This window comes from Cyprinus carpio, chromosome A17 (genome assembly GCF_018340385.1).
Source record: "Cyprinus carpio isolate SPL01 chromosome A17, ASM1834038v1, whole genome shotgun sequence".
NCBI lineage: Eukaryota > Metazoa > Chordata > Actinopteri > Cypriniformes > Cyprinidae > Cyprinus > Cyprinus carpio.
In genome coordinates, this window is record NC_056588.1 from 22798252 (window position 1) to 22818318 (window position 20067).

General features: G+C 38.3%; 1 protein-coding gene across 1 annotated transcript in view; it reads left to right on the plus strand.

Annotated features, from left to right (window-relative positions):
* LOC109108381 (ral GTPase-activating protein subunit alpha-2-like) overlaps positions 1-20067 on the plus strand; it is a 230076-nt gene that overhangs the window by 173766 nt on the left and 36243 nt on the right. The window contains 4 exon segments of the mRNA XM_042774578.1: positions 443-566; positions 658-813; positions 12071-12229; positions 12932-13059. Of these exon segments, the coding sequence (XP_042630512.1) occupies positions 443-566; positions 658-813; positions 12071-12229; positions 12932-13059 (567 nt within the window).

The window sequence follows — 20067 nt, forward strand, 5'->3', positions numbered from 1 at the left end:
TTTTTTAAATTAAATTAAAAAAAAAAAATTATAAAGACATTTTTAAAAACAAATCTTATGAGAATTATGAAAACACAAGAAAATTGCTAACAATTTTAATTAAAAGAAAATAAAAATAATTCAAAATATGAATAAAAAATATACTTCTAGTATCTCAATATATTAATAGTATTTCAGTGGTTACTAAAATAGCATGATCTAAACTCCAGCAATGCAAAGCAATTCCAGGTTTGTGAAAATTTTCTGAATTTATTTAAAAAGACAAAACTGAACTATCACATTGAGTCAGTATTCAGAACCAATGCTATTGTGTTTGAAATTTGGCTCAGATGCATCCCATTTCATATTTTGAGATGTTTCTACACTTTGATTACATATACAGACCACATCAATTATGGTGACACCTGCGTGGTGTTGGTTCATCTTGTGATTTTGTTTCCAGTCGAGAGACGCACAAGATTGCAGTGTTCTACATTGGAGAGGCCAGGAGGACAAAATGCTCCATTCTGTCCAACACGGAGGGCAGTCAGGCTTATGAGGACTTTGTCTCTGGGCTGGGATGGGAGGTGAAATACAGCCATCAAATCCACTTAATGAGTCTGTATGGATGTCATGTGCTGGGACTATCAGAGCATCAGGAAGTTTCCCTCTCTTCAGGTGAATCTGGCCACTCACTGTGGGTTTATGGGTGGTTTGCAGAGAAACGGCAGCACAGGTAGCACAGCACCATATTACGCTACATCCAACATGGAGGTCATCTTCCATGTGTCGACTCGCATGCCTTCTGACTCAGATGACTCCATCACCAAAAAGGTAGTTTCAAGCACCTCATTTCCCCACTCGTACTAATTGGAACATACAATTTTGCTAAAATTGTATTGTCTCACTTCATTATCAAATGCATAAATTGATTAAGATCAAGAATTAAATCAATAAATACAAATAAATAGGACAGATAAAAAACCTCAAACACAAAATACAAAACAACAAATACATCTGCAAAGACATTTCCATAAATAGCTAAAAATGAATGTTGCCCTTTAGGTTGGCGCTTCCTTTAAAGGCCACACCCACTCAGAAAAAAAAACACGCGGAAATAGAATAGCGACCCTCACATATGTTATGAACGAAAATCCACATGAACAGTAAGAACATGATAAAATACAGTGATGGAGGACTCACAGTCTCTGTCACGTGTGTGTGTGTTTAAAATTTTTTAAAGAAAAGACGTTCAAAAAATTTAAAAATGTTGTGTGTGTTACTGTAACTTTTTATTTCAACATTGCAGGTAAGAAAAAATGTAGCTTTTATTTTAATAAGTCAGCGCCATTAAAAATTGTGGGTTCTGACATGTATTTTTTTTTTTTGTATTTGTTGTTGTTGTTGTCTTTTCTTAAAACCAAATTTTTTTGGGAATACTGTGACAAATGTTTGCTACACCTAAAAACACTGTTATTCAGTTTAAAATGGTTACTTAATGACTGCAGTTGGTCGTACAGACTCGACAGCAGGTGAGTGACACGCATGTAGAGCGTGACTTTTGAACCGTGCTGCTGATTGCATGACTCTGTCAGATCCCTGAGAGCTGTGAGGCCGTGTCATCAGTGAGGGACCTGAGTATGTGCAGGTTTAGTAACAGCTCTCCCTCTCTGGACTCCTGTGCGCGCTGTGACCGGGGCCCCGATCAGCATATAACTCACGCCACAAGGGCAAAAGGCCTGCCGGATACCAGCAGGGCCCTGCTTTCGAATTCCGCCCGTGTCGGCGGGACGGCGATCGACATGCGTTAGCAGGTTAACATTGGCGAAATGAGCCGGTAGGAACCTGCTTAGTTTGAGCGCTCAATCCGATCATGCACAGGCATGCAGTGAGAAAAATTCATCAGGCTCCCGGACACTGAAGCCTCTCACTGTCAGAGCTCATATTAGCCCATCGCAGCCACACTCTGTTCGCGGCATGGGAAGTGAGCGTATGTGCCGCGAGCCATGCTCGATTCATTTTGTCCATCAGGCCCTGTAATTGCAGGGCTCCTGCTCTGGCAGTGAGAGAGGGCGACTGTTGGGCGGCACTTGTGTGGGGAGGGGTGAAAGGGCTACTTTATCAGCTACAGGCAGACAGGAAGTAATTCCTCTAATTTACAAATGCAACTTTCAGAGGTAGCGAGAGAAAAGGAGGGTGAAGAGCTGACAGCAAGGAAAACAGAAGGCGAAAAGAGAAGAATTCTTGAATCCAATTGAATGCTGGGGGGCAGAACGAAGCCGAGCAGCTGGCTGGGCTAGTAATGCAGTTACTGGGAGGGTGTTGCCATGCGAGGCCACAGTGTCAGGAGGCAGCCAGTCATCCATACACACACACACACTCTTTTGTTGCGAGGGAGGGATGCTGTTTCCTCACAAGGCAGCGTTTAAGCTTCAGGGCATCTCTTGCTCAGCTCAGTGTCTGTGTGTTTACAGTCTGCATGTGTATGATATGCTCTACACACTTAAAAATGGTTCTTTTAAGAACTGTTCACTGAAAGGTTCTTTGGGATCCCAAAATGTTTCTTCTATGGCATGGCAAATGTCAATATTACTATTGCTCATACTTAAAGTATTGGACAGTCCTTAGCATTAAACAATTATATCTTAGGGCTTTAAAAGTCTTAAAATCTTATATTAGCTCAAATTCAAGGTCATAAAAAAGCCGTAAATGATATAAATCTAAATATCTATATATATATATATATGTGTGTGTGTGTATATATATATATATATATATATATATATATATATACACACACACACACCCACACACACAGGTGCATCTCAATATATTAGAATGTCATTGCAAAACTTGTGTATTAAATAAATTCAATGCACACAGACTGAAGTAGTTTAAGTCTTTGGTTCTTTTAATTGTGATGATTTTGGCTCGCATTTAACAAAAACCCACCAATTCACAATCAGTTTCATTCATCTCAACAAATTAGAATACTTAAGACCAATTAAAAAAAAAAAAAACATTTTTAGTGAATTGTTGGCCTTCTGGAAAGTATGTTCATTTACTGTACATGTACCTAATACTTAGTAGGGGCTTCTTTTGCTTTAATTACTGCCTCAATAAGGCATGGCATGGAGGTGATCAGTTTGTGGCACTGCTGAGGTGGTATGGAAGCCCAGGTTTCTTTGACAGTGGCCTTCAGCTCATCTTCAGATTCTCTCTGGGGTTCAGGTCTGGTGAGTTTGCTGGCCAGTCAAGCACATCAACACCATGGTCATTTAACCAACTTTTGGTGCTTTTGGCACTGTGGGCAGTGCCAAATCCTGCTGGGAAAATGAAATCAGCATCTTCAAAAAGCTGGTCAGCAGAATGAAGCATGAAGTGATCTAAAATTTCTTGGTAAACGGGTGCAGTGACTTTGGTTTTCAAAAAACACAATGGACCAACACCAGCAGATGACACTGCACCCCAAATCAATCACAGGCTGTGGAAACTTAACACTGGACTTCAAGCAACTTGGGCTGTGAGCTTCTCTAGCCTTCCTCCAGACTCTAGGACCTTGGTTTCCCAAATGAAATACAAAACTTGCTCTCATCTGAAAAGAGGACTTTGGACCATTGGGCAACAGTCCGTAGCTGTCATAACAACTCTCAGATAAATTGACATGGTAATGTACATGACAATGTTAATGTATTTGGTCTTGGCGGAATAGATCTGCTATGCTACTGCTGCGCCAGAGCAAGTACCGAGACTTGCTACTGCCAATACATCCACAACATGCTGCTGTGAGCATGTAGGAAATACTGCTGCTGCACATAAAACACATATCAATAACCCAATAGCATACATGCATCTTGTAGCAGATCTATACAGGTGGAGCTGGGGATGGTGGAGGGTTTCTGAAGTTCGCTGCAGAACTGCTACAGCAAACAAAGCCAGGTATTTGAATATTGAGCAGTGAGATCATTGGCTACTGATACAGCAGAAAACCAGTCAGCTGTGCAATGTGATGATGTCATTAGGTCAGATTGAGTTAGACCAATCAGACTGCGCCATCTAGAGTTTCATGCCAGAACTCTGTATTTCTGTCATGACAATTCTCTGAGAGATTGACATGGTAATGTGTTTGGTCGTGGCAGAATAGATCTGCTACGCTGCTGCTGCAGCAGAGCAAATACCAAGATTTGCTACTGCCAATACATCCACAACATGCTGCTGTGAGCATGTAGGAAAGACTGCTGCTGCACATATAACACGTATAAATAACACCCCAACAAAGCAGGAGCTGGACGATATGGCCAAAATTTATATCACAATATATTTCTTTTTTTCGGTCGATACGATAAAATTCCGATATCAGTATGAACACAATTCAAAAAGCCTCGTAAAAACTACCAAAAACACCCACAACAGATCTCTGTGCATACAAACTTATGAAAAATGCTCCAAAGAGCCATGTAAACCGCATGTATTACTATCTATGTGAGCCTTGGCTACCATGCCGACCGGCTTAACAATAGTGGCCTACAACTATGTGAGCCTTGGCTACCACGCCAACCGGCTTTAACAATAGTGGCCTACGACTGTGCGAGCCTTGGCTACCACGCTGACCGGCTTAATGATAGTGGCCTATGACTATGTGAGCCTTGGCTACCACGCCGACTGGCTCAACGATAGTGGCCTACGACAATGCGAGCCTTGGCTACCACGCTGACCGGCTTAATGATAGTGGCCTATGACTATGTGAGCCTTGGCTACCACGCCAACCGGCTTAACAATAGTGACCTACGACTATGTGAGCCTTGGCTACCACGCCAACCGGCTTAACAATAGTGGCCTACGTCTATGTGAGCCTTGGCTACCACGCCGACCGGCTTAACTTAAATTAGATGCACACTACGTTTAATGTTAATTAAAAAAATGTTATATGATGCAATCCGATAGATAAGACCCCAGCATCCACCTGATCAAATAGCACATTTCTCCGAACTACACTAACTATGCATTTCATTCAGGATTACATCAACCATAGATAGTTATCTTAAGCAATAACTCTAAAATCGCTTCTTTCCGCAACACTGTCATTGATATGACTGCGATAAACACGTGTTTCTGAGGTTCCATGCAGCTGAAATCAACCACACACTCATCACAATGAAAACATTGACCTTTGAAAAACGAACGTGAACATTGAGATTACACCAATGTATATGGTGAACCCTAATTGAAATGCATACAAAATAATGCTTATTTCGTTTAACATGTTTCCTCAGAGTGATTACATGCTTTAAACTGCCTTTGCTTCAGCTGGAAATACAGATGCTAAATGCTGCTGCTAATATCCGTAACATTGCGCTGATGCATACAATGCAAACTGCTAACATGACACTTAGGTTCAAACTAGTTTATGGTTGCACATTCATGTACTCAATTAGGCAGACCACGCAAATATACATAGCGATATGGATTAAAATAGCATTCACTTATCTTAGATGTTGATTTCATCTGTTCTGAAGTGCGCTGCAGAAACAAAGCCAGGTATTTGAATATTGAGCAGTGAGCTCATTGGCTACTGATACAGCAGAAAATCAGCTGTGCAATGTGATGATGTTATTAGATCAGATTGAGTTAGACCCATCAGACTGCGCCATCTAGAGTTATGCCAGATATCTGTATTTCTTCTCCTTAGCCCAGGTAAGACACCTCTGACATTGTCTGTGGTTCAGGAGTGGTTTAACAAGAGGAATATGACGACTGTAGCCAAATTCCTTGACACGTCTGTGTGTGGTGGCTCTTGATGCCTTGACCCCAGCCTCAGTCCATTTCTTGTGAAGTTCACTCAAATTCTTGAATCGATTTTGCTTGACAATCCTCATAAGGTTGCGATTCTCTCGTTGGTTGTGCATCTTTTTCTTCCACACTTTCCCTTCCACTCAACTTTCTGTTAACATGCTTGGATACAGCACTCTGTGAACAGCCATCTTCTTTGGCAATGAATGTTTGTGGCTTGTGAAGGGTGTCAATGATTGTCTTCAGGACAACTGTCAGATCAGCAGTCTTCCCCATGATTGTGTAGCCTAGTGAACCAAACTGAGAGACCATTTTGAAGGCTCAGGAAACCTTTGCAGGTGTTTTGAGTTGATTAGCTGATTGGCATGTCACCATGTTCTAATTTGTTGACATAGTGAATTGGTGGGTTTTTTGTTAAATGTGAGCCAAAATCATCACAATTAAAAGAACCAAAGACTTAAACTACTTCAGTCTGTGTGCATTGAATTTATTTATAGGGGAAGTCGTGGCCTAGTGTTTAGAGAGTTTGACTCCTAACCCTAAGGTTGTGGGTTCGAGTCTCGGGCCGGCAATACCACGACTGAGGTGCCCTTAAGCAAGGCACCGAACCCCCAGCTGCTCCCCAGGTGCTGCAGCATAAATGTCTGCCCACTGCTCTGGGTGTGTTTACGGTGTGTGCGTTTGTGTATGTATATACAAACCCGATTCCAAAAAAGTTGGGACACTGTACAAATTGTGAGTAAAAAAGGAATGGAATAATTTACAAATCTCATAAACTTATATTTTATTCACAATAGAATATAGATATAATATCAAATGTTGAAAGTGAGACATTTTGAAATGTCATGCCAAATTGGCTCATTTTGGATTTCATGAGAGCTACACATTCCAAAAACGTTGGGACAGGTAGCAATAAGATGCCGGAAAAGTTAAATGTACATATAAGGAACAGCTGGAGGACCATTTTGCAACTTATTAGGTCAATTGGCAACATGATTGGGTATAAAAAGAGCCTCTCAGAGTGCAGTGTCTCTTAGAAGTCAAGATGGGCAGAGGATCACCAATTTCCCCAATGCTGCACGAAAAATAGTGGAGCAATATCAGAAAGGAGTTTCTCAGAGAAAAATTGCAAAGAGTTTGAAGTTATCATCATCTACAATGCATAATATCATCCAAAGATTCAGAGAATCTGGGACAATCTCTGTGCGTAAGGGTCAAGGCCGGAAAACCATACTGGATGCCCATGATCTTCGGGCCCTTAGACAGCACTGCATCACATACAGGAATGCTACTGTAATGGAAATCACAACATGTGCTCAGGAATACTTCCAGAAAACATTGTCAGTGAACACAATCCACCGTGCCATTCGCCGTTGCTGGCTAAAACTCTATAGGTCAAAAAAGAAGCCATATCTAAACATGATCCAGAAGCGCAGGCGTTTTCTCAGGGCCAAGGCTCATTTAAAATGGACTGTGGCAAAGTGGTAAAACTGTTCTGTGGTCAGACGAATCAAAATTTGAAGTTCTTCTTTGGAAAACTGGGACGCCAGGTTATCCGGACTAAAGAGGACAAGGACAACCCAAGTTGTTATCAGCGCTCAGTTCAGAAGCCTGCATCTCTGATGGGTATGGGGGTTACATGAGTGCGTGTGGCATGGGCAGCTTACACATCTGGAAAGGCACCATCAATGCTGAAAGGTATATCCAAGTTCTAGAACAACATATGCTCCCATCCAGACGTCGTCTCTTTCAGGGATTTTTCAACATGACAATGCCAGACCACATACTGCATCAATTACAACATCATGGCAGCGTAGAAGAAGGATCCAGGTACTGAAATGGCCAGCCTGCAGTCCAGATCTTTCACCCATAGAAAACATTTGGCGCATCATAAAGAGGAAGAATCGACAAAGAAGACCTAAGACAGTTGAGCAACTAGAAGCCTGCATTAGACAAGAATGGGACAACATTCCTATTCCTAAACTTGAGCAACTTGTCTCTTCAGTCCCCAGACATTTGCAGACTATTATAAAAAGAAGAGAGGATGCCACTCAGTGTTAAACATGGCCTTGTCCCAACTTTTTTGAGATGTGTTGGTCATGAAATTTAACATCAACTTATTTTTCCATTAAAATAATACATTTTCTCAGTTTAAACATTTGATATGTCATCTATGTTGTATTCTGAATAAAATATTGAAATTTTGAAATGGAAAGTCATAATTACAACATCAGGTGTGTTCAAGTCACTTTTGTCAGAGCAAGGTGGCAATATCCCTTTTCTACATAAAATTCTACAGACTTTTTAACTCTACATAAAAAATGTATGATGTGGATAATGGTTTTTTTTTTCCAATTCAGAAAAAAAACTAATAACAACTAATTACATTAATTTGAACAGACTTTACCATTTATACAGATGCTGCATCTATTGTGTTCCCCATATTTTCTCACTGACAGGTGTTTTATGGTCAGTCATAATTGTGACCGTAGGGATAATGTGTATACTGAATTAATGTAATTCTCCAGTTGTCAGAAATGTTATATATCAGGGCTCGCAAAATTTCAACATCACTGATAGCCCTTTGGGCAGACATTCTTCAGATTTTGATAGCCCAAAATTCATTTAAGTAGCCCCAAAAAAAAAAAAAATGTCATCGGCTGACCATCACTGCGGACAAATCAGCATGATTAAAAACTTCAGTAATTGCTTTTTTTCTTCAAATAACAAGTCAAGAGAGTAGGGGTGCAACGGATCACAAAACCCACGGCTCGAATAATATTGCTTTATCATATCAGATTTTGAGTATCAGATCATTTTGCAGATGAGCAAAAAAAATATGGTTCTTTATTATTTAAATAACAGAATACTTCTTTGATACCACAGCAAAAACGAGTAGCATGTAGGGATATAAAGATTCACTCAACTCACGATGCGATGCGAAACTATTCACGATGCTGATGTCACAATACAGTTTTCTCACATTATTTATTTTTAACAAAATTAGATTTAAGACAAATTATAAATGAAAAGGTGTCCTTTTATTATTTCTCCAACCAAATGCTGCACATTTCTTTGTGATATTGAAATATGTCAAATAATAAAGCTAACTTGAAATTTTTTTTAACAAATCCCAAATCAAATAATAAAATAAAATAAAATCTCTTCATAAAAACAAACTAAGGCTTTGGCTGTGCTCTTTCCATTTAAAATCAGAGGCAACCACTGCATTTTAATCATGATTTTACATACATTTTATTTAGATTGCAATTAGATTATATAATTTTGAAATTTGAAGCAAAAACAGAATGGTCTGATTTTAGCTTTGTGAATGAGACGCAAATGTCACTCTCTGACAATTGGTGCCACTAATGGACACCAGGTATTTATAGGCTACTGCCCCCTTAAGACCGAATGCACGGATCCAATACAATGATGCACTTGAGATTTATTTCACCACTGTTTACATTCACTTAAGACATAACCGACTGTGTTTACGAGATATTTTTTTGGTATTTTCAGACAATTTTGTGTATGCGTTCATTCAGATGCAAGGATATGTTAAAGAGGAATCAATTCTGTGTATGCACATTGTCTTAAATGCGGCTCTCTGTGCGCGCTTTGAATCAGTATTACAATATCAAAAATTTGTAACATTTCAACTTTTAATTTAATGCAATATTCACTGTAACTTTGTCATTGCAACGTTTTAGTCCAACCTCCACAAACAACTACAAATGGATGTATGTGTATACCTAAATGCACTGCTATCCCACCAGTGACTATTGTTGCCATCAACATGTTTACTCATTTTATGACCACACTCAACAAAACTGAATTATTGTGAATTCATATATTAATGCTAGACTATTAATGCTTAAGGTTAAAGATAACATGTACCAAAAATTGTTAAAAAGCATATGTATGTAATAAATAAAAGATGTTTTGAGTATTTTAAACTTGTAGTTACCCGGTGTGTGCCCTAGAACCTATATAATCAAGTATCTGCAGATCCCCGGATTAAACACTGTTTATTCTATAGACAGGAATGATCCTGCAAAGCATGTGATTTAAGAAGAGGTATTCTGTCATTTTGGTGGATGCTAAAATGGATGAAAAATTCCAAAGCTTTTCATTGGTGGAAGAACCTGAGCCATATCTGAAGACCAGCACATCAGAAGGACTTTGAGATGGACTCTATTGGCTTGTGTGGGAAGAATCCATCATCCACCCAGAATACCCTAGCAACCGCATGGAGCATTTTAGCAATGCATAGCAACTCCCTGGCAACCAGCCACAACACCTTCACAGGCACTCTACTTAAGACTATTCTAAAGTTCAGGTTTCTTAGAAGTCTGCGGTCTTTAACATCTGCTCCTTTTAATTGATAATGGCATCTGGCATATGTGTACAATGTGTTGTGTATTTCTTTCTCCGCCCAACCTGTTTACATGCCGCCAATTCTTCTGCTGACTCTCCAAATGGATCGGTATGTGCAGACCCAATCAGCTTGTTGTGGATTTGTTTAATTTTAGCCCATTAGCATAATGAAGGGCTTATGGGGAAATGTGGTAATTGCATTTTTGGTGAAGAGGACATGTTTTTGGTAATGGCTCATTAGGCATGGGTGCATCGGCAGATGTTTAACGACCCATTGAGAGACGCTCGCTTAAGGCCGTACCGTCGCAGCGACATGCTTCCAAGACTCCTCTTTTTTGATTACAGAGGTCACTTTAATTTCTCACCATTTTGGTAATAGTCCACTTAATTGTTGTTAATTATTTGGAATGACATCTTCATGGTGCTGCTTCTTTTTTTTTTTAGTCTCTGACAGTAAATGATGCTGTGAGCCCCACAAAGAACCAGTTGTGTGTTGTATGAAAAATAATTTTTATCTCTTTGTGTTTACATTACTAAGCTTAGATTAGGATGATGTAAGCATTTCTGTCACGTTATTCTCAGATGGCTTGCTAAGAATAGATTCTGTAGTATACACTCATTTCAAATCAATGAAATTAAATAAATTAAAAAAGTTCAACATTTTTGTAGATTTATTGTTCAGTCAAATACATTGTAAGAAAAAATAATAATAAATTAGAATTTTTTCTCCATTATTAAAAAGATTGGAATGTCCATTTGCATACCTGCACATTTGTCACCTTTCATAAAAATTCTGTTTTGACATTGAAATAGGCCGTTCACATGATTCGTGACACACAAAAATCCTTTGATTTGCACAAATTGCTTTATATGAATGAAACTCTGAAGGGAACTGACTGTTTTATAGCATTTTCTGTTAATCTTACCTCCATATAATATTTAAAAGTAGTGTTTATAAGTGCTGTATTGTTCCAAAACCACATTGCTATCAAAACAATGTGCAGTTCAATTCAAACATCAGAATTTTTCAAAGTGGCTTCAGCTGCTGAAGACGAGTAGGAATTAGTCATTACACCTATTAGGTTAATTAATTTTATTTATTTATATTGGCCATTAAATGTTGATGATTAACGCATTACAAAAAGCTATCATTCCGCGTTTCAGTTCCAGAATGCTCCCTGCTGTCTAGATATCTGAATCAGATCTGACTCATATGGGTCAAACAGTTTCTACTGCTTATTGTTTCAGCGTCTCCTGCCTGAATATAAAAGCATTTACAGGATTGACAGCTAGTAGTACCACTTCTCTGAACCCACTGCTCTGATATACAGCTTTCCTCATGTACAACATTAAACAAATTAGAGCAATATATTACTGGAGCTTCAACATTTAAACTACATATTAATCAGACTCTCAGCACCCATGTAGTTTATGTTCCTGCGGTCCCAAAAATAGCTTCCGAAAAAAATGCATTTCCTACAAATGTATGTATATGTTTATGTAAAATGAAAATCTGTCCAACTGTCTGGCTGAAGTCAATTAGTTTAAATGATTGAAACATAATGAACCCAATTTCTGTAGCTCATTTGACTTCAGATTGAAAATTCCCAAAAATAATTTCAGTTGTTATGTACTAAAATAAATGTGCAGTCTTTCTGGAATTATTGTTGATCACTAGGAAAACGTGCATGTTTGTGAGATTGAGTCATATTTTTTGATGCCCACGGTACTTTTACGTTGTCTTTCTAAGATTTTTTTTTTCATTTTGTTATTCAGTACATATGCACTGTGAAAATGATTATCTGTGATTGTTTTTTTCCCCTGATGTGCAGCCCTCATGATGTTTCTGACTAATGCTGACAGTATTTTGTTGGTTTGCATGTCAGATTTATTAATGTGTTTTGCCTCTGGTTGTTCATAGCTTCGTCACTTGGGAAACGATGAAGTGCACATTGTGTGGTCGGAGCACACTCGGGATTACAGGCGAGGAATCATTCCCACCGACTTCGGAGATGTCCTCATCATCATCTACCCCATGAAAAACCACATGTTCTTTGTTCAGATCATGAAAAAACCCCAGGTACGTCCCTCGTCGTGAAAATAATGACATTACGTTACATTAAACACCACAACCAATCCACCACAACTGACCAGATTTTCATATATTACGTGAAATGCCTCTCCCGAGGCGTCTTAAGATCTTCGTCAGGATGTGCGATGTTTCGCTGATTGTCAGGAGATGTAGACTGTGGCTGGAAGGGCTGGATGATATCTCTTCCTGTCTCTTCTCTGAAAGCACTAATGCTGGAAGTCCATTACTGCACTGTCGGCACGCCACTCTCATCGCGGTCAAGCTGCCTTTCATCTTCCTCCTCCTGCGTCTGCCACTAGATCCCCAGAGAAACCGAGCGTGCATCATTTGTAATTTCTCACAAACACGTCACCTCTACGAGACTTGACTGCTGTGTGTCGAGTGGCCTGGATGCTGTCGGATGTATGGCTCCTGAAGCATGTCTCCAGCTGCAATTAGTGAAATTCCCTCAGCTGTGTCACTGCTATCTGCTGTTCCACTCAAATAACTCTCATTTCATCCACTCGAGAAATGCAAGCCTTGGCAAATGGAAGTGCTGCATTATCCATCGACTAGATTTAGCTGTCCCGCGCATTGATTTTTTTTTCCAGTCTGTTTGTGGGGTACATATATCACATCGGGTTGAGACTTCATGTAAATTGATTTAAAATGTAAAATATGTTTCTTTATTATTTGCTCTGTTTCAACCAGGTTCCTTTCTTTGGGCCTCTGTTCGACGGGGCGATAGTGACTGGAACACTGTTGCCGAGTCTAGTGCGGGCCACGTGCATCAATGCGAGCAGGGCTGTGAAGTCTCGACTGCCGCTTTACCAGAGTTTGTATCCTTCACCTTCACGGTGGGTAACCAGTGAACTGAGAGATCACAGCGTTCCAGTATCTGTATGTGATTTGCCGCTAACTTTCTGCTTGTAGGTAGAGCAGACTTCAAGTGTGTCCCATTCCACTCTGTAGTTCCCTATGCCGTGCATCTTTATAGTGAACATGACTTCCACTGATATCTCAGATTTGTTAATATGTAGCAAGTGTGCATTGACACCACTGCTTATAACTTATTATTTTTTGGCATTGTGTCTTCTTCTTTGTTGTTACTGTTAAAAGTACAGCTTGTCCATTTCTGGCAAAGACAGGGCACCATTTTCCGGTAAGTAAGTGGTTTTTATGGTGTACATTATACTGGGAATTTTTAGGGAGCAGAAGATTCAGTGCACTGGCCCTACTGAACCAGGGAGTAGTTTGAATCAGACCCGCTGTGTCTGTTATGTAAGAAATAATTGTCTCCGGCTGGTGAATTATTACAAATCAATTCCCACATTTAACTGTGGAAGCCTTACACCTTGAGTATCCTTTAATTTTCAATAATGTTTTGGCCAGAAATGAATTGTTATGCCATGGTTAAAATGTACATTTGTTTATCTCATAACCTTTTTATCTGCTTGTAGAATTTCTTTCCTTCTCCACCAGTTGAGTATCTTGCTTAGAAAAACTGCTTAAGCTGCCTTTCTTGGAAAGTTTCAGTCAATTAGAATCAAGAATTTGACCTGCCATGGTATATGGGAAAATATGAAGTCATTTGGTAATTTTCACAAAATGAAATCAATTTAAGGTAATGATCAGCTGACTGTCTACTTTCCAAATAAATACGAATATGGTCACGATATGTTGATTTGACAGGAAATAATTTTTGTATCCGAGAAGAAAGTGCTGAGTGATCCAAGAGGCACACAGCTAGCACAGATACAGATACATTACTGTTCAAAAGAATTGGGTCAGATTTTTTGAGTTTTTTAAATGTTTTTGAAAGAAGTCTCTTCTTTCAGAGACTGCATTAATTTAATTTTTAAAAATGCAGTAAAATCTATAATATTGTGAAATATTTTTACAGTTTATAATAATTTTTTTATTTGTGAATATATTTTAAAATGTAATTTTTTCCTGTGATCAAAGCTGAATTTTCAGCATCGTTAATCTAGTCTTCAGTGTCACATGATCCTTCAGAAATTATTCTTATATGCTGATTTGCTCCTCAAGAAACATGTATTCTTATTATCAGTTTTGAAAACAGTTGTGCTGCTTCATATTTTTGTGGAAATAGCAATACTTTATTTCCAAGAAAAATAGAAAAAATAGATTTGATAGAAAGTTCAAAAGAACAGCATTTATTTGAAACAGAAATCATTTGTAACAAGTGTAATTGAGGTAATTATAAAATATAAATATAAATTATTAATTATTTATTTACACTTTTGGTCAATTTTAGCCATCCTTGATGAATAAAAGTTTTACTTACTTGGACTATGGATGGTAGTGAGTGTAAGTGAGGAAAATGGTTGCCTAGCAACATTAATTTTACAGATAAACAGTCAATTTTGACCATTCCTGTGTATTAAGTGTATTCCTATAGCACTGTGTACTACATTTATTTAACACCTATAGCACTATGTGGAACAGATCATAAGTAGATATTGATGCATCATGTCTGATTTTTAATTCTGCTCTTTCCTGTCTGCAGTGATATTGCGTCAGTGTGATCATTATCGTGACTGGGTGTGTGTGTGACTGTTAATTGTCTCTTGTGAATAGGGTGTGAAAGGCCATTAAGGATATTCTGCTTTCACAGCTTCCTGCAATGACTTGATCTGTCTCTATGAATAATTGATCTGCTTTTTGGTGCTGCTTCTATACCACTGTCTCTTATCTGTCCGTCACAAGAACATCTGCTCGACAGTCACTTCTTATATTCACACAAAAGTGCATGCTGTGTGTGTGTGTTTCTCTCGCTCACTCATTCTCTGTGTGTCTTTCTGTCTCTGTTTGTCTTTCCATTGCTCATCCCATCTCTTTGTCAAAGTTCACAGCACAGGCCTGATTCCAAATCATTTTGTTGTTGTTGTTGTTGTTGGTTTGAGGTTGTGACATATGAAGTTTGTCCCATGACAGTCACTGACCTGAACAGATGGTGCTCCTAAACTGAGCCACATACTTAAAACTACAGTGGTTTTAATTATGAGGGTAAAGAAACTAAATCAAGGGGAAGTCGTGGCCTAATGGTTAGAGAGTTTGACTTCTAACCCTAAGGTTGTGAGTTCGAGTCTCGGGCCGGCAATACCACGACTTAGGTGCCCTTGAGCAAAGCACCGAACCCCCAACTGCTCCCCGGGCGCTGCAGCATAAATGGCTGCCCACTGCTCTGGGTGTGTGTTCACGGTGTGTGTGTACACTTTGGATGGGTTAAATCTGAGTTCTGAGTATGGGTCACCATACTTGGCTGTATGTCATGTCACTTTCACTTTCACTATATGAATTTTCACCTTATCTATTTTTTTAAATGCAATAATCTTATTAACCTTATTACATTTACATTTAGTCATTTAGCAGACACTTTTATCCAAAGCGAGTTACAAATGAGGACAATGGAAGCAATCAAAAACAACAAAAGAGCAATGATATATAAGTGCTATAACAAGTCTCAGTTAGCTTAAATGCAGTACACGTAGCAAGGGATTTTAAATAATATAATAAATAAAAAGAAAACAGATAGAATAGAAAAAGAATAGATCAAGCTAGTGTTAGAGGTCTTTTTTTTATAATTGTATAATAAATGAAAAGAAAATAGATAGAATACAAAAAGATTAGAAAGGTTGTTAGATTTTTTTTTTTTTTTTTTTTTTTTTTGAGAATAGAATTAGAATAGTGAGTGCTAAAGTTAGAGGGTCAAATAAAGATGGAAGAGATGTGTTTCGCAGATACTTGAAGATGGCTTAGGACTCAGCTGCTCGGATTGAGTTGGGCAGGTCATTCCACCAGGAGGGAACATTTAATATAAAAGTCCGTAAAAGTGACTTTGTGCTTCTTTGGGATGGCACAATCTAGCGACGTTCACTTGCAGAACCCAAGCTTCTAGAGGGCACATAAGTCTGAAGTAGTGAATTTAGGTTAAGGGGTGCAGAGCCAGTGGTGGTTTTGTAGGCAAACATCAATGACTTGAATTTTATGCGTGCAGCTATTGGTTGTCAGTGGAAATTGATAAACAGAGGTGTGACATGTATTCTTTTCGGCTCATTAAAAATTAATCTTGCTGCCGCGTTCTGGATTAATTGTAAAGGTTTGATAGAACTGGCTGGAAGACCTGCCAAGAGAGCATCGCAATAGTCTAGCCTGGACAGAACAAGAGCTTGAACAAGGAGTTGTGCAGCATGTTCGGAAAGAAAGGGCCTGATCTTCTTAATGTTGAATAAAGCAAATCCGCAGTACCGGACAGTTTTAGCAATGTGGTCTGAGAAAGCTAGCTGATCATCAATCATAACTTCAAGGTTTCTGGCTGTTTTTGAAGGAGTTATGGTTGATGTGCCTAACTTGATGGTGAAATTGTGATGAAACGATGGGTTTGCTGGAACCACAAGCAGTTCTGTCTTGGCAAGGTTGAGTTGAAGGGGATGGTCCTTCATCCAGCAAGAAATTTCTGTTAAACAAGCTGAGATGCGAGCAGCTACCGTCGGATCATCAGGATGGAATGAGAGGTAGAGTTGAGTGTCATCAGCATAGCAGTGGTATGAAAAGCCATGTTTCTGAATGACTGAACCTAATGATGCCATGTAGACAAAGAAGAGAAGTGGTCCAAGAACTGAGCCCTGAGGCACCCCAGTAGTTTTATGTTGCGACTTGGACACCTCACCTCTCCACTTAAACCTTATTAAACCTATTGTTAGTTATTTTTTACTTTTTAGTTACTTTAATTATTATTTACTATTATCTTTTTAATAAATATTTTGAATTAGCTTTTATTTTTATGTTTTCAGTTTTCATTGTTTAATTTTTTAGAAATTTTGTTACATGCTTTTGTCAATTTTACTGGTCTTATTTAGTGTTTCTAAATAGTAAAAATTTTGGGGGGATTTATTTCAGTTCATAATTTTAGTATTTCAGCTTTTATTTCAGTTCGTTGCAAAGGCAACATTTCTCATTTTAAATTTTTTAGCTAACGATAAAATTGCAACCGACGTCTATCGGCTCCTCCAATCATTTAGTTTGCTTAAACCCCTCCCCTTTCAAACATTTGACTGCAAACTCGCATTCAGACCTGCCTTCCACTTCTCAAAATCAAATCAACAACCGATGAACAGAACCAACTCCCACCCTACATGTTCTCTAACTCTGATGTGCATTGCAAACGAAATGAAAGATCTGTCGCTACCTCCATTTCATCATGCGCCTCAGCACTATTGTTTTAAATAACTTCATATCTAGAGCAACCTTGCTATGTATGCCAGGCTCTCAAAGCATGACGTTGCGCTATGACAAGCATCAGTTTCATCCTTAATGTTCACACTGAAGTTACATTATGAAAAATCTGATACATATCAAGTTTATTTTCCAGATCGAGTGACTTTACCCGTTTACACTCTCGTCCAAAAACAGATCTGCATCACACATGGGGAAAAAAAAACTGCTGTGTGAATGTAGTCCTCTTTCTTCTCTCTTACAGTTTGTCGCTCCCCGTCAGAACAATGACCTTGCCTCACAGTCTGAAAGATGTGTGCTTTTGTGTGGAGATGAAATCTTCTCTGGAGTTTTCTGCTTCACAATGGTCGGGGTCCCTGCAATCTTCCTGCTTGTTGTGCTTGGTGCTCCAGCGTAATTAGTTGAATATTTCTTGAAAGAGAGTCCTTGTGCTCCCTGCACAGGCTGATAAAAGCAGGTGTCTCTCTCTGGCCCTGCCGCAGAGATGGAGGGGCCTCCAGCGGGCTACACCATCACTCAGCTGTAATTGGATGGGTTTTGGTGAAATGACCACCAGTGCTTGGCATGGGGCACTGCAGTCCACCCCCGTGCCCTGCGCTGTCCCACACCCTTGCCTTCTATTGTCCGTGTATGCAGGTGAATGTTCGGAGCTAATCTATGGATCTCTATCCCGCCCGGCTCTGGGATTATGCTTTTCCAAAGGGCTTAGCTTGAATGGAGAGTCCCGCTCCTGCTGACACCTTTCACAGTGCGCATAATGTGTGGTGATTATTGATTCATCATCTGCCACGAGTTTGAAGTGAGCCATGCTGAAGCCCAGTGCAGGATATATTACAAAATCAATAAATGAAGAAAATTCACTCTTTAGCTGATACATAAGCCTTCTGTTCCTTCATCTTCTCACTTTTGTTGACATTTTCTTATATTGCTTAGGAGCAGATTGGTCTCTCTTGAAGGGATTGTTCACCCACAAATGAGAATTCAGTCGTTATTTACTCACCCTGGTGTTCTACTGCCATAAGACCTTTTTTCTTTTTTCACACCACAATGGAGAGATTTAAAATTGTCCCGCTCGCTCTCGTCAGTATAATGGCAGTGAATAGTGACAAGCTTCAAGCCTTAAAAAAAAAAGAAGCAAATATTGTCACAGAATGATGCCATGTCACTTGTGACGTACTGTATATTTCAAGTGCTCTTAGGGCTTAAGATTAAAATTAAATACACTAGCTTCAAGCCATCTGGTTATTTTTCTACTACTGTTTACATAATTTACATTATCACTAAAAATGAAGGGAGTTGATGCATAAGACCATGTTTGTTAGCTGCTGAACATTCACAAATCCCTGTGTTGTTTTTGGTCTTCAGTGCGATTAGATTGTGATATATCACAAATACTATAGGACGTCAAGGCCTGTTCAACACAAAAATTCAGTTTTTGACACTTTAGGACACAAATCGCTTCGTAACTTTCTGTTTCTGTTCCGACACTTGCTTGCCGCAGAGCAGAAAGGAAGTCAAACATTATTTGCACATTTTCAAACAGCCTTTCAGATTTTTGTATTTGCTGTGGTGTATATCAGATAGCGTCAAATACATGATCTTATTATTTTCTAACTTAAATTTTGTATTTCCAAAATTTTCTAAACAATGTTCTCATCTTTTTCTTAAGGTTGTTTTAAAAATAAGAATTTTACCTATTGAAAAGAAAGTTCTTAAAAATCATTGTTAATAACCTAACGTCAGGATAAACTCCAACCTAAAAATTAAGTCTTAAATTATTTTAGTAATGGAAAGAGATAAAAGATGATTACACTGTAGTAATCTGCAGTCCTTTGAGCTTTGAGTTGATCAACGAGTTGAAAAAAATAAAATAAAATTGTTGTTTCTTTTTGCCAAAAAAAGTCCTTAAGACAATTTGAGAACTTTATTTTTATTTTTTTATTTTTATACTATGTATTTATTTATTTTGAGAAATTTACTTATTTTTTTATTTTTTTTTTGCTTTATTTAGTTTTATAATATGACATTGGTTTTTTTTTTTTTTTTTTTTTTCTCAGAACAAAGGTCCAAAAAGGAAACGATAGTATGGTATACTAGTTACAAATAAATATCCCTGATGCATAAAATAAAGGAGTTCCAAACAGGTATCACAGTGGTCACATCAATAGGGTGTGAAAATAATATATATGCATACATATACATGTATACATATATATAAGTAAATAACTAAATATTACAATAACACGATAATAATATTTAGCTAAATAAGTTTAAGAGTTACAAAGGTATAATACAGTATAAAAACCAGTATAAAGTTATCAACTTCCTAAGTGATTTAATACAGGCTTCCATATCTTCCAAAATATATCCAGCTCATCATTGTTAATAAATCGTTACTTCTCAATATGAATAATGCTCGCTAGCTCACTCAGCAACACATTGAATGTTGGAACAATGTCAAGTTTCCATCTCTGAAGAATCAGTCTCTTTGCAAGAACCATAAATAAATACACTGTCTTTCATATTTACTAAAGAAAGGAACAGAAATCACCCCAAAAATGGCAATCATTGGATCTTTTTAATACACT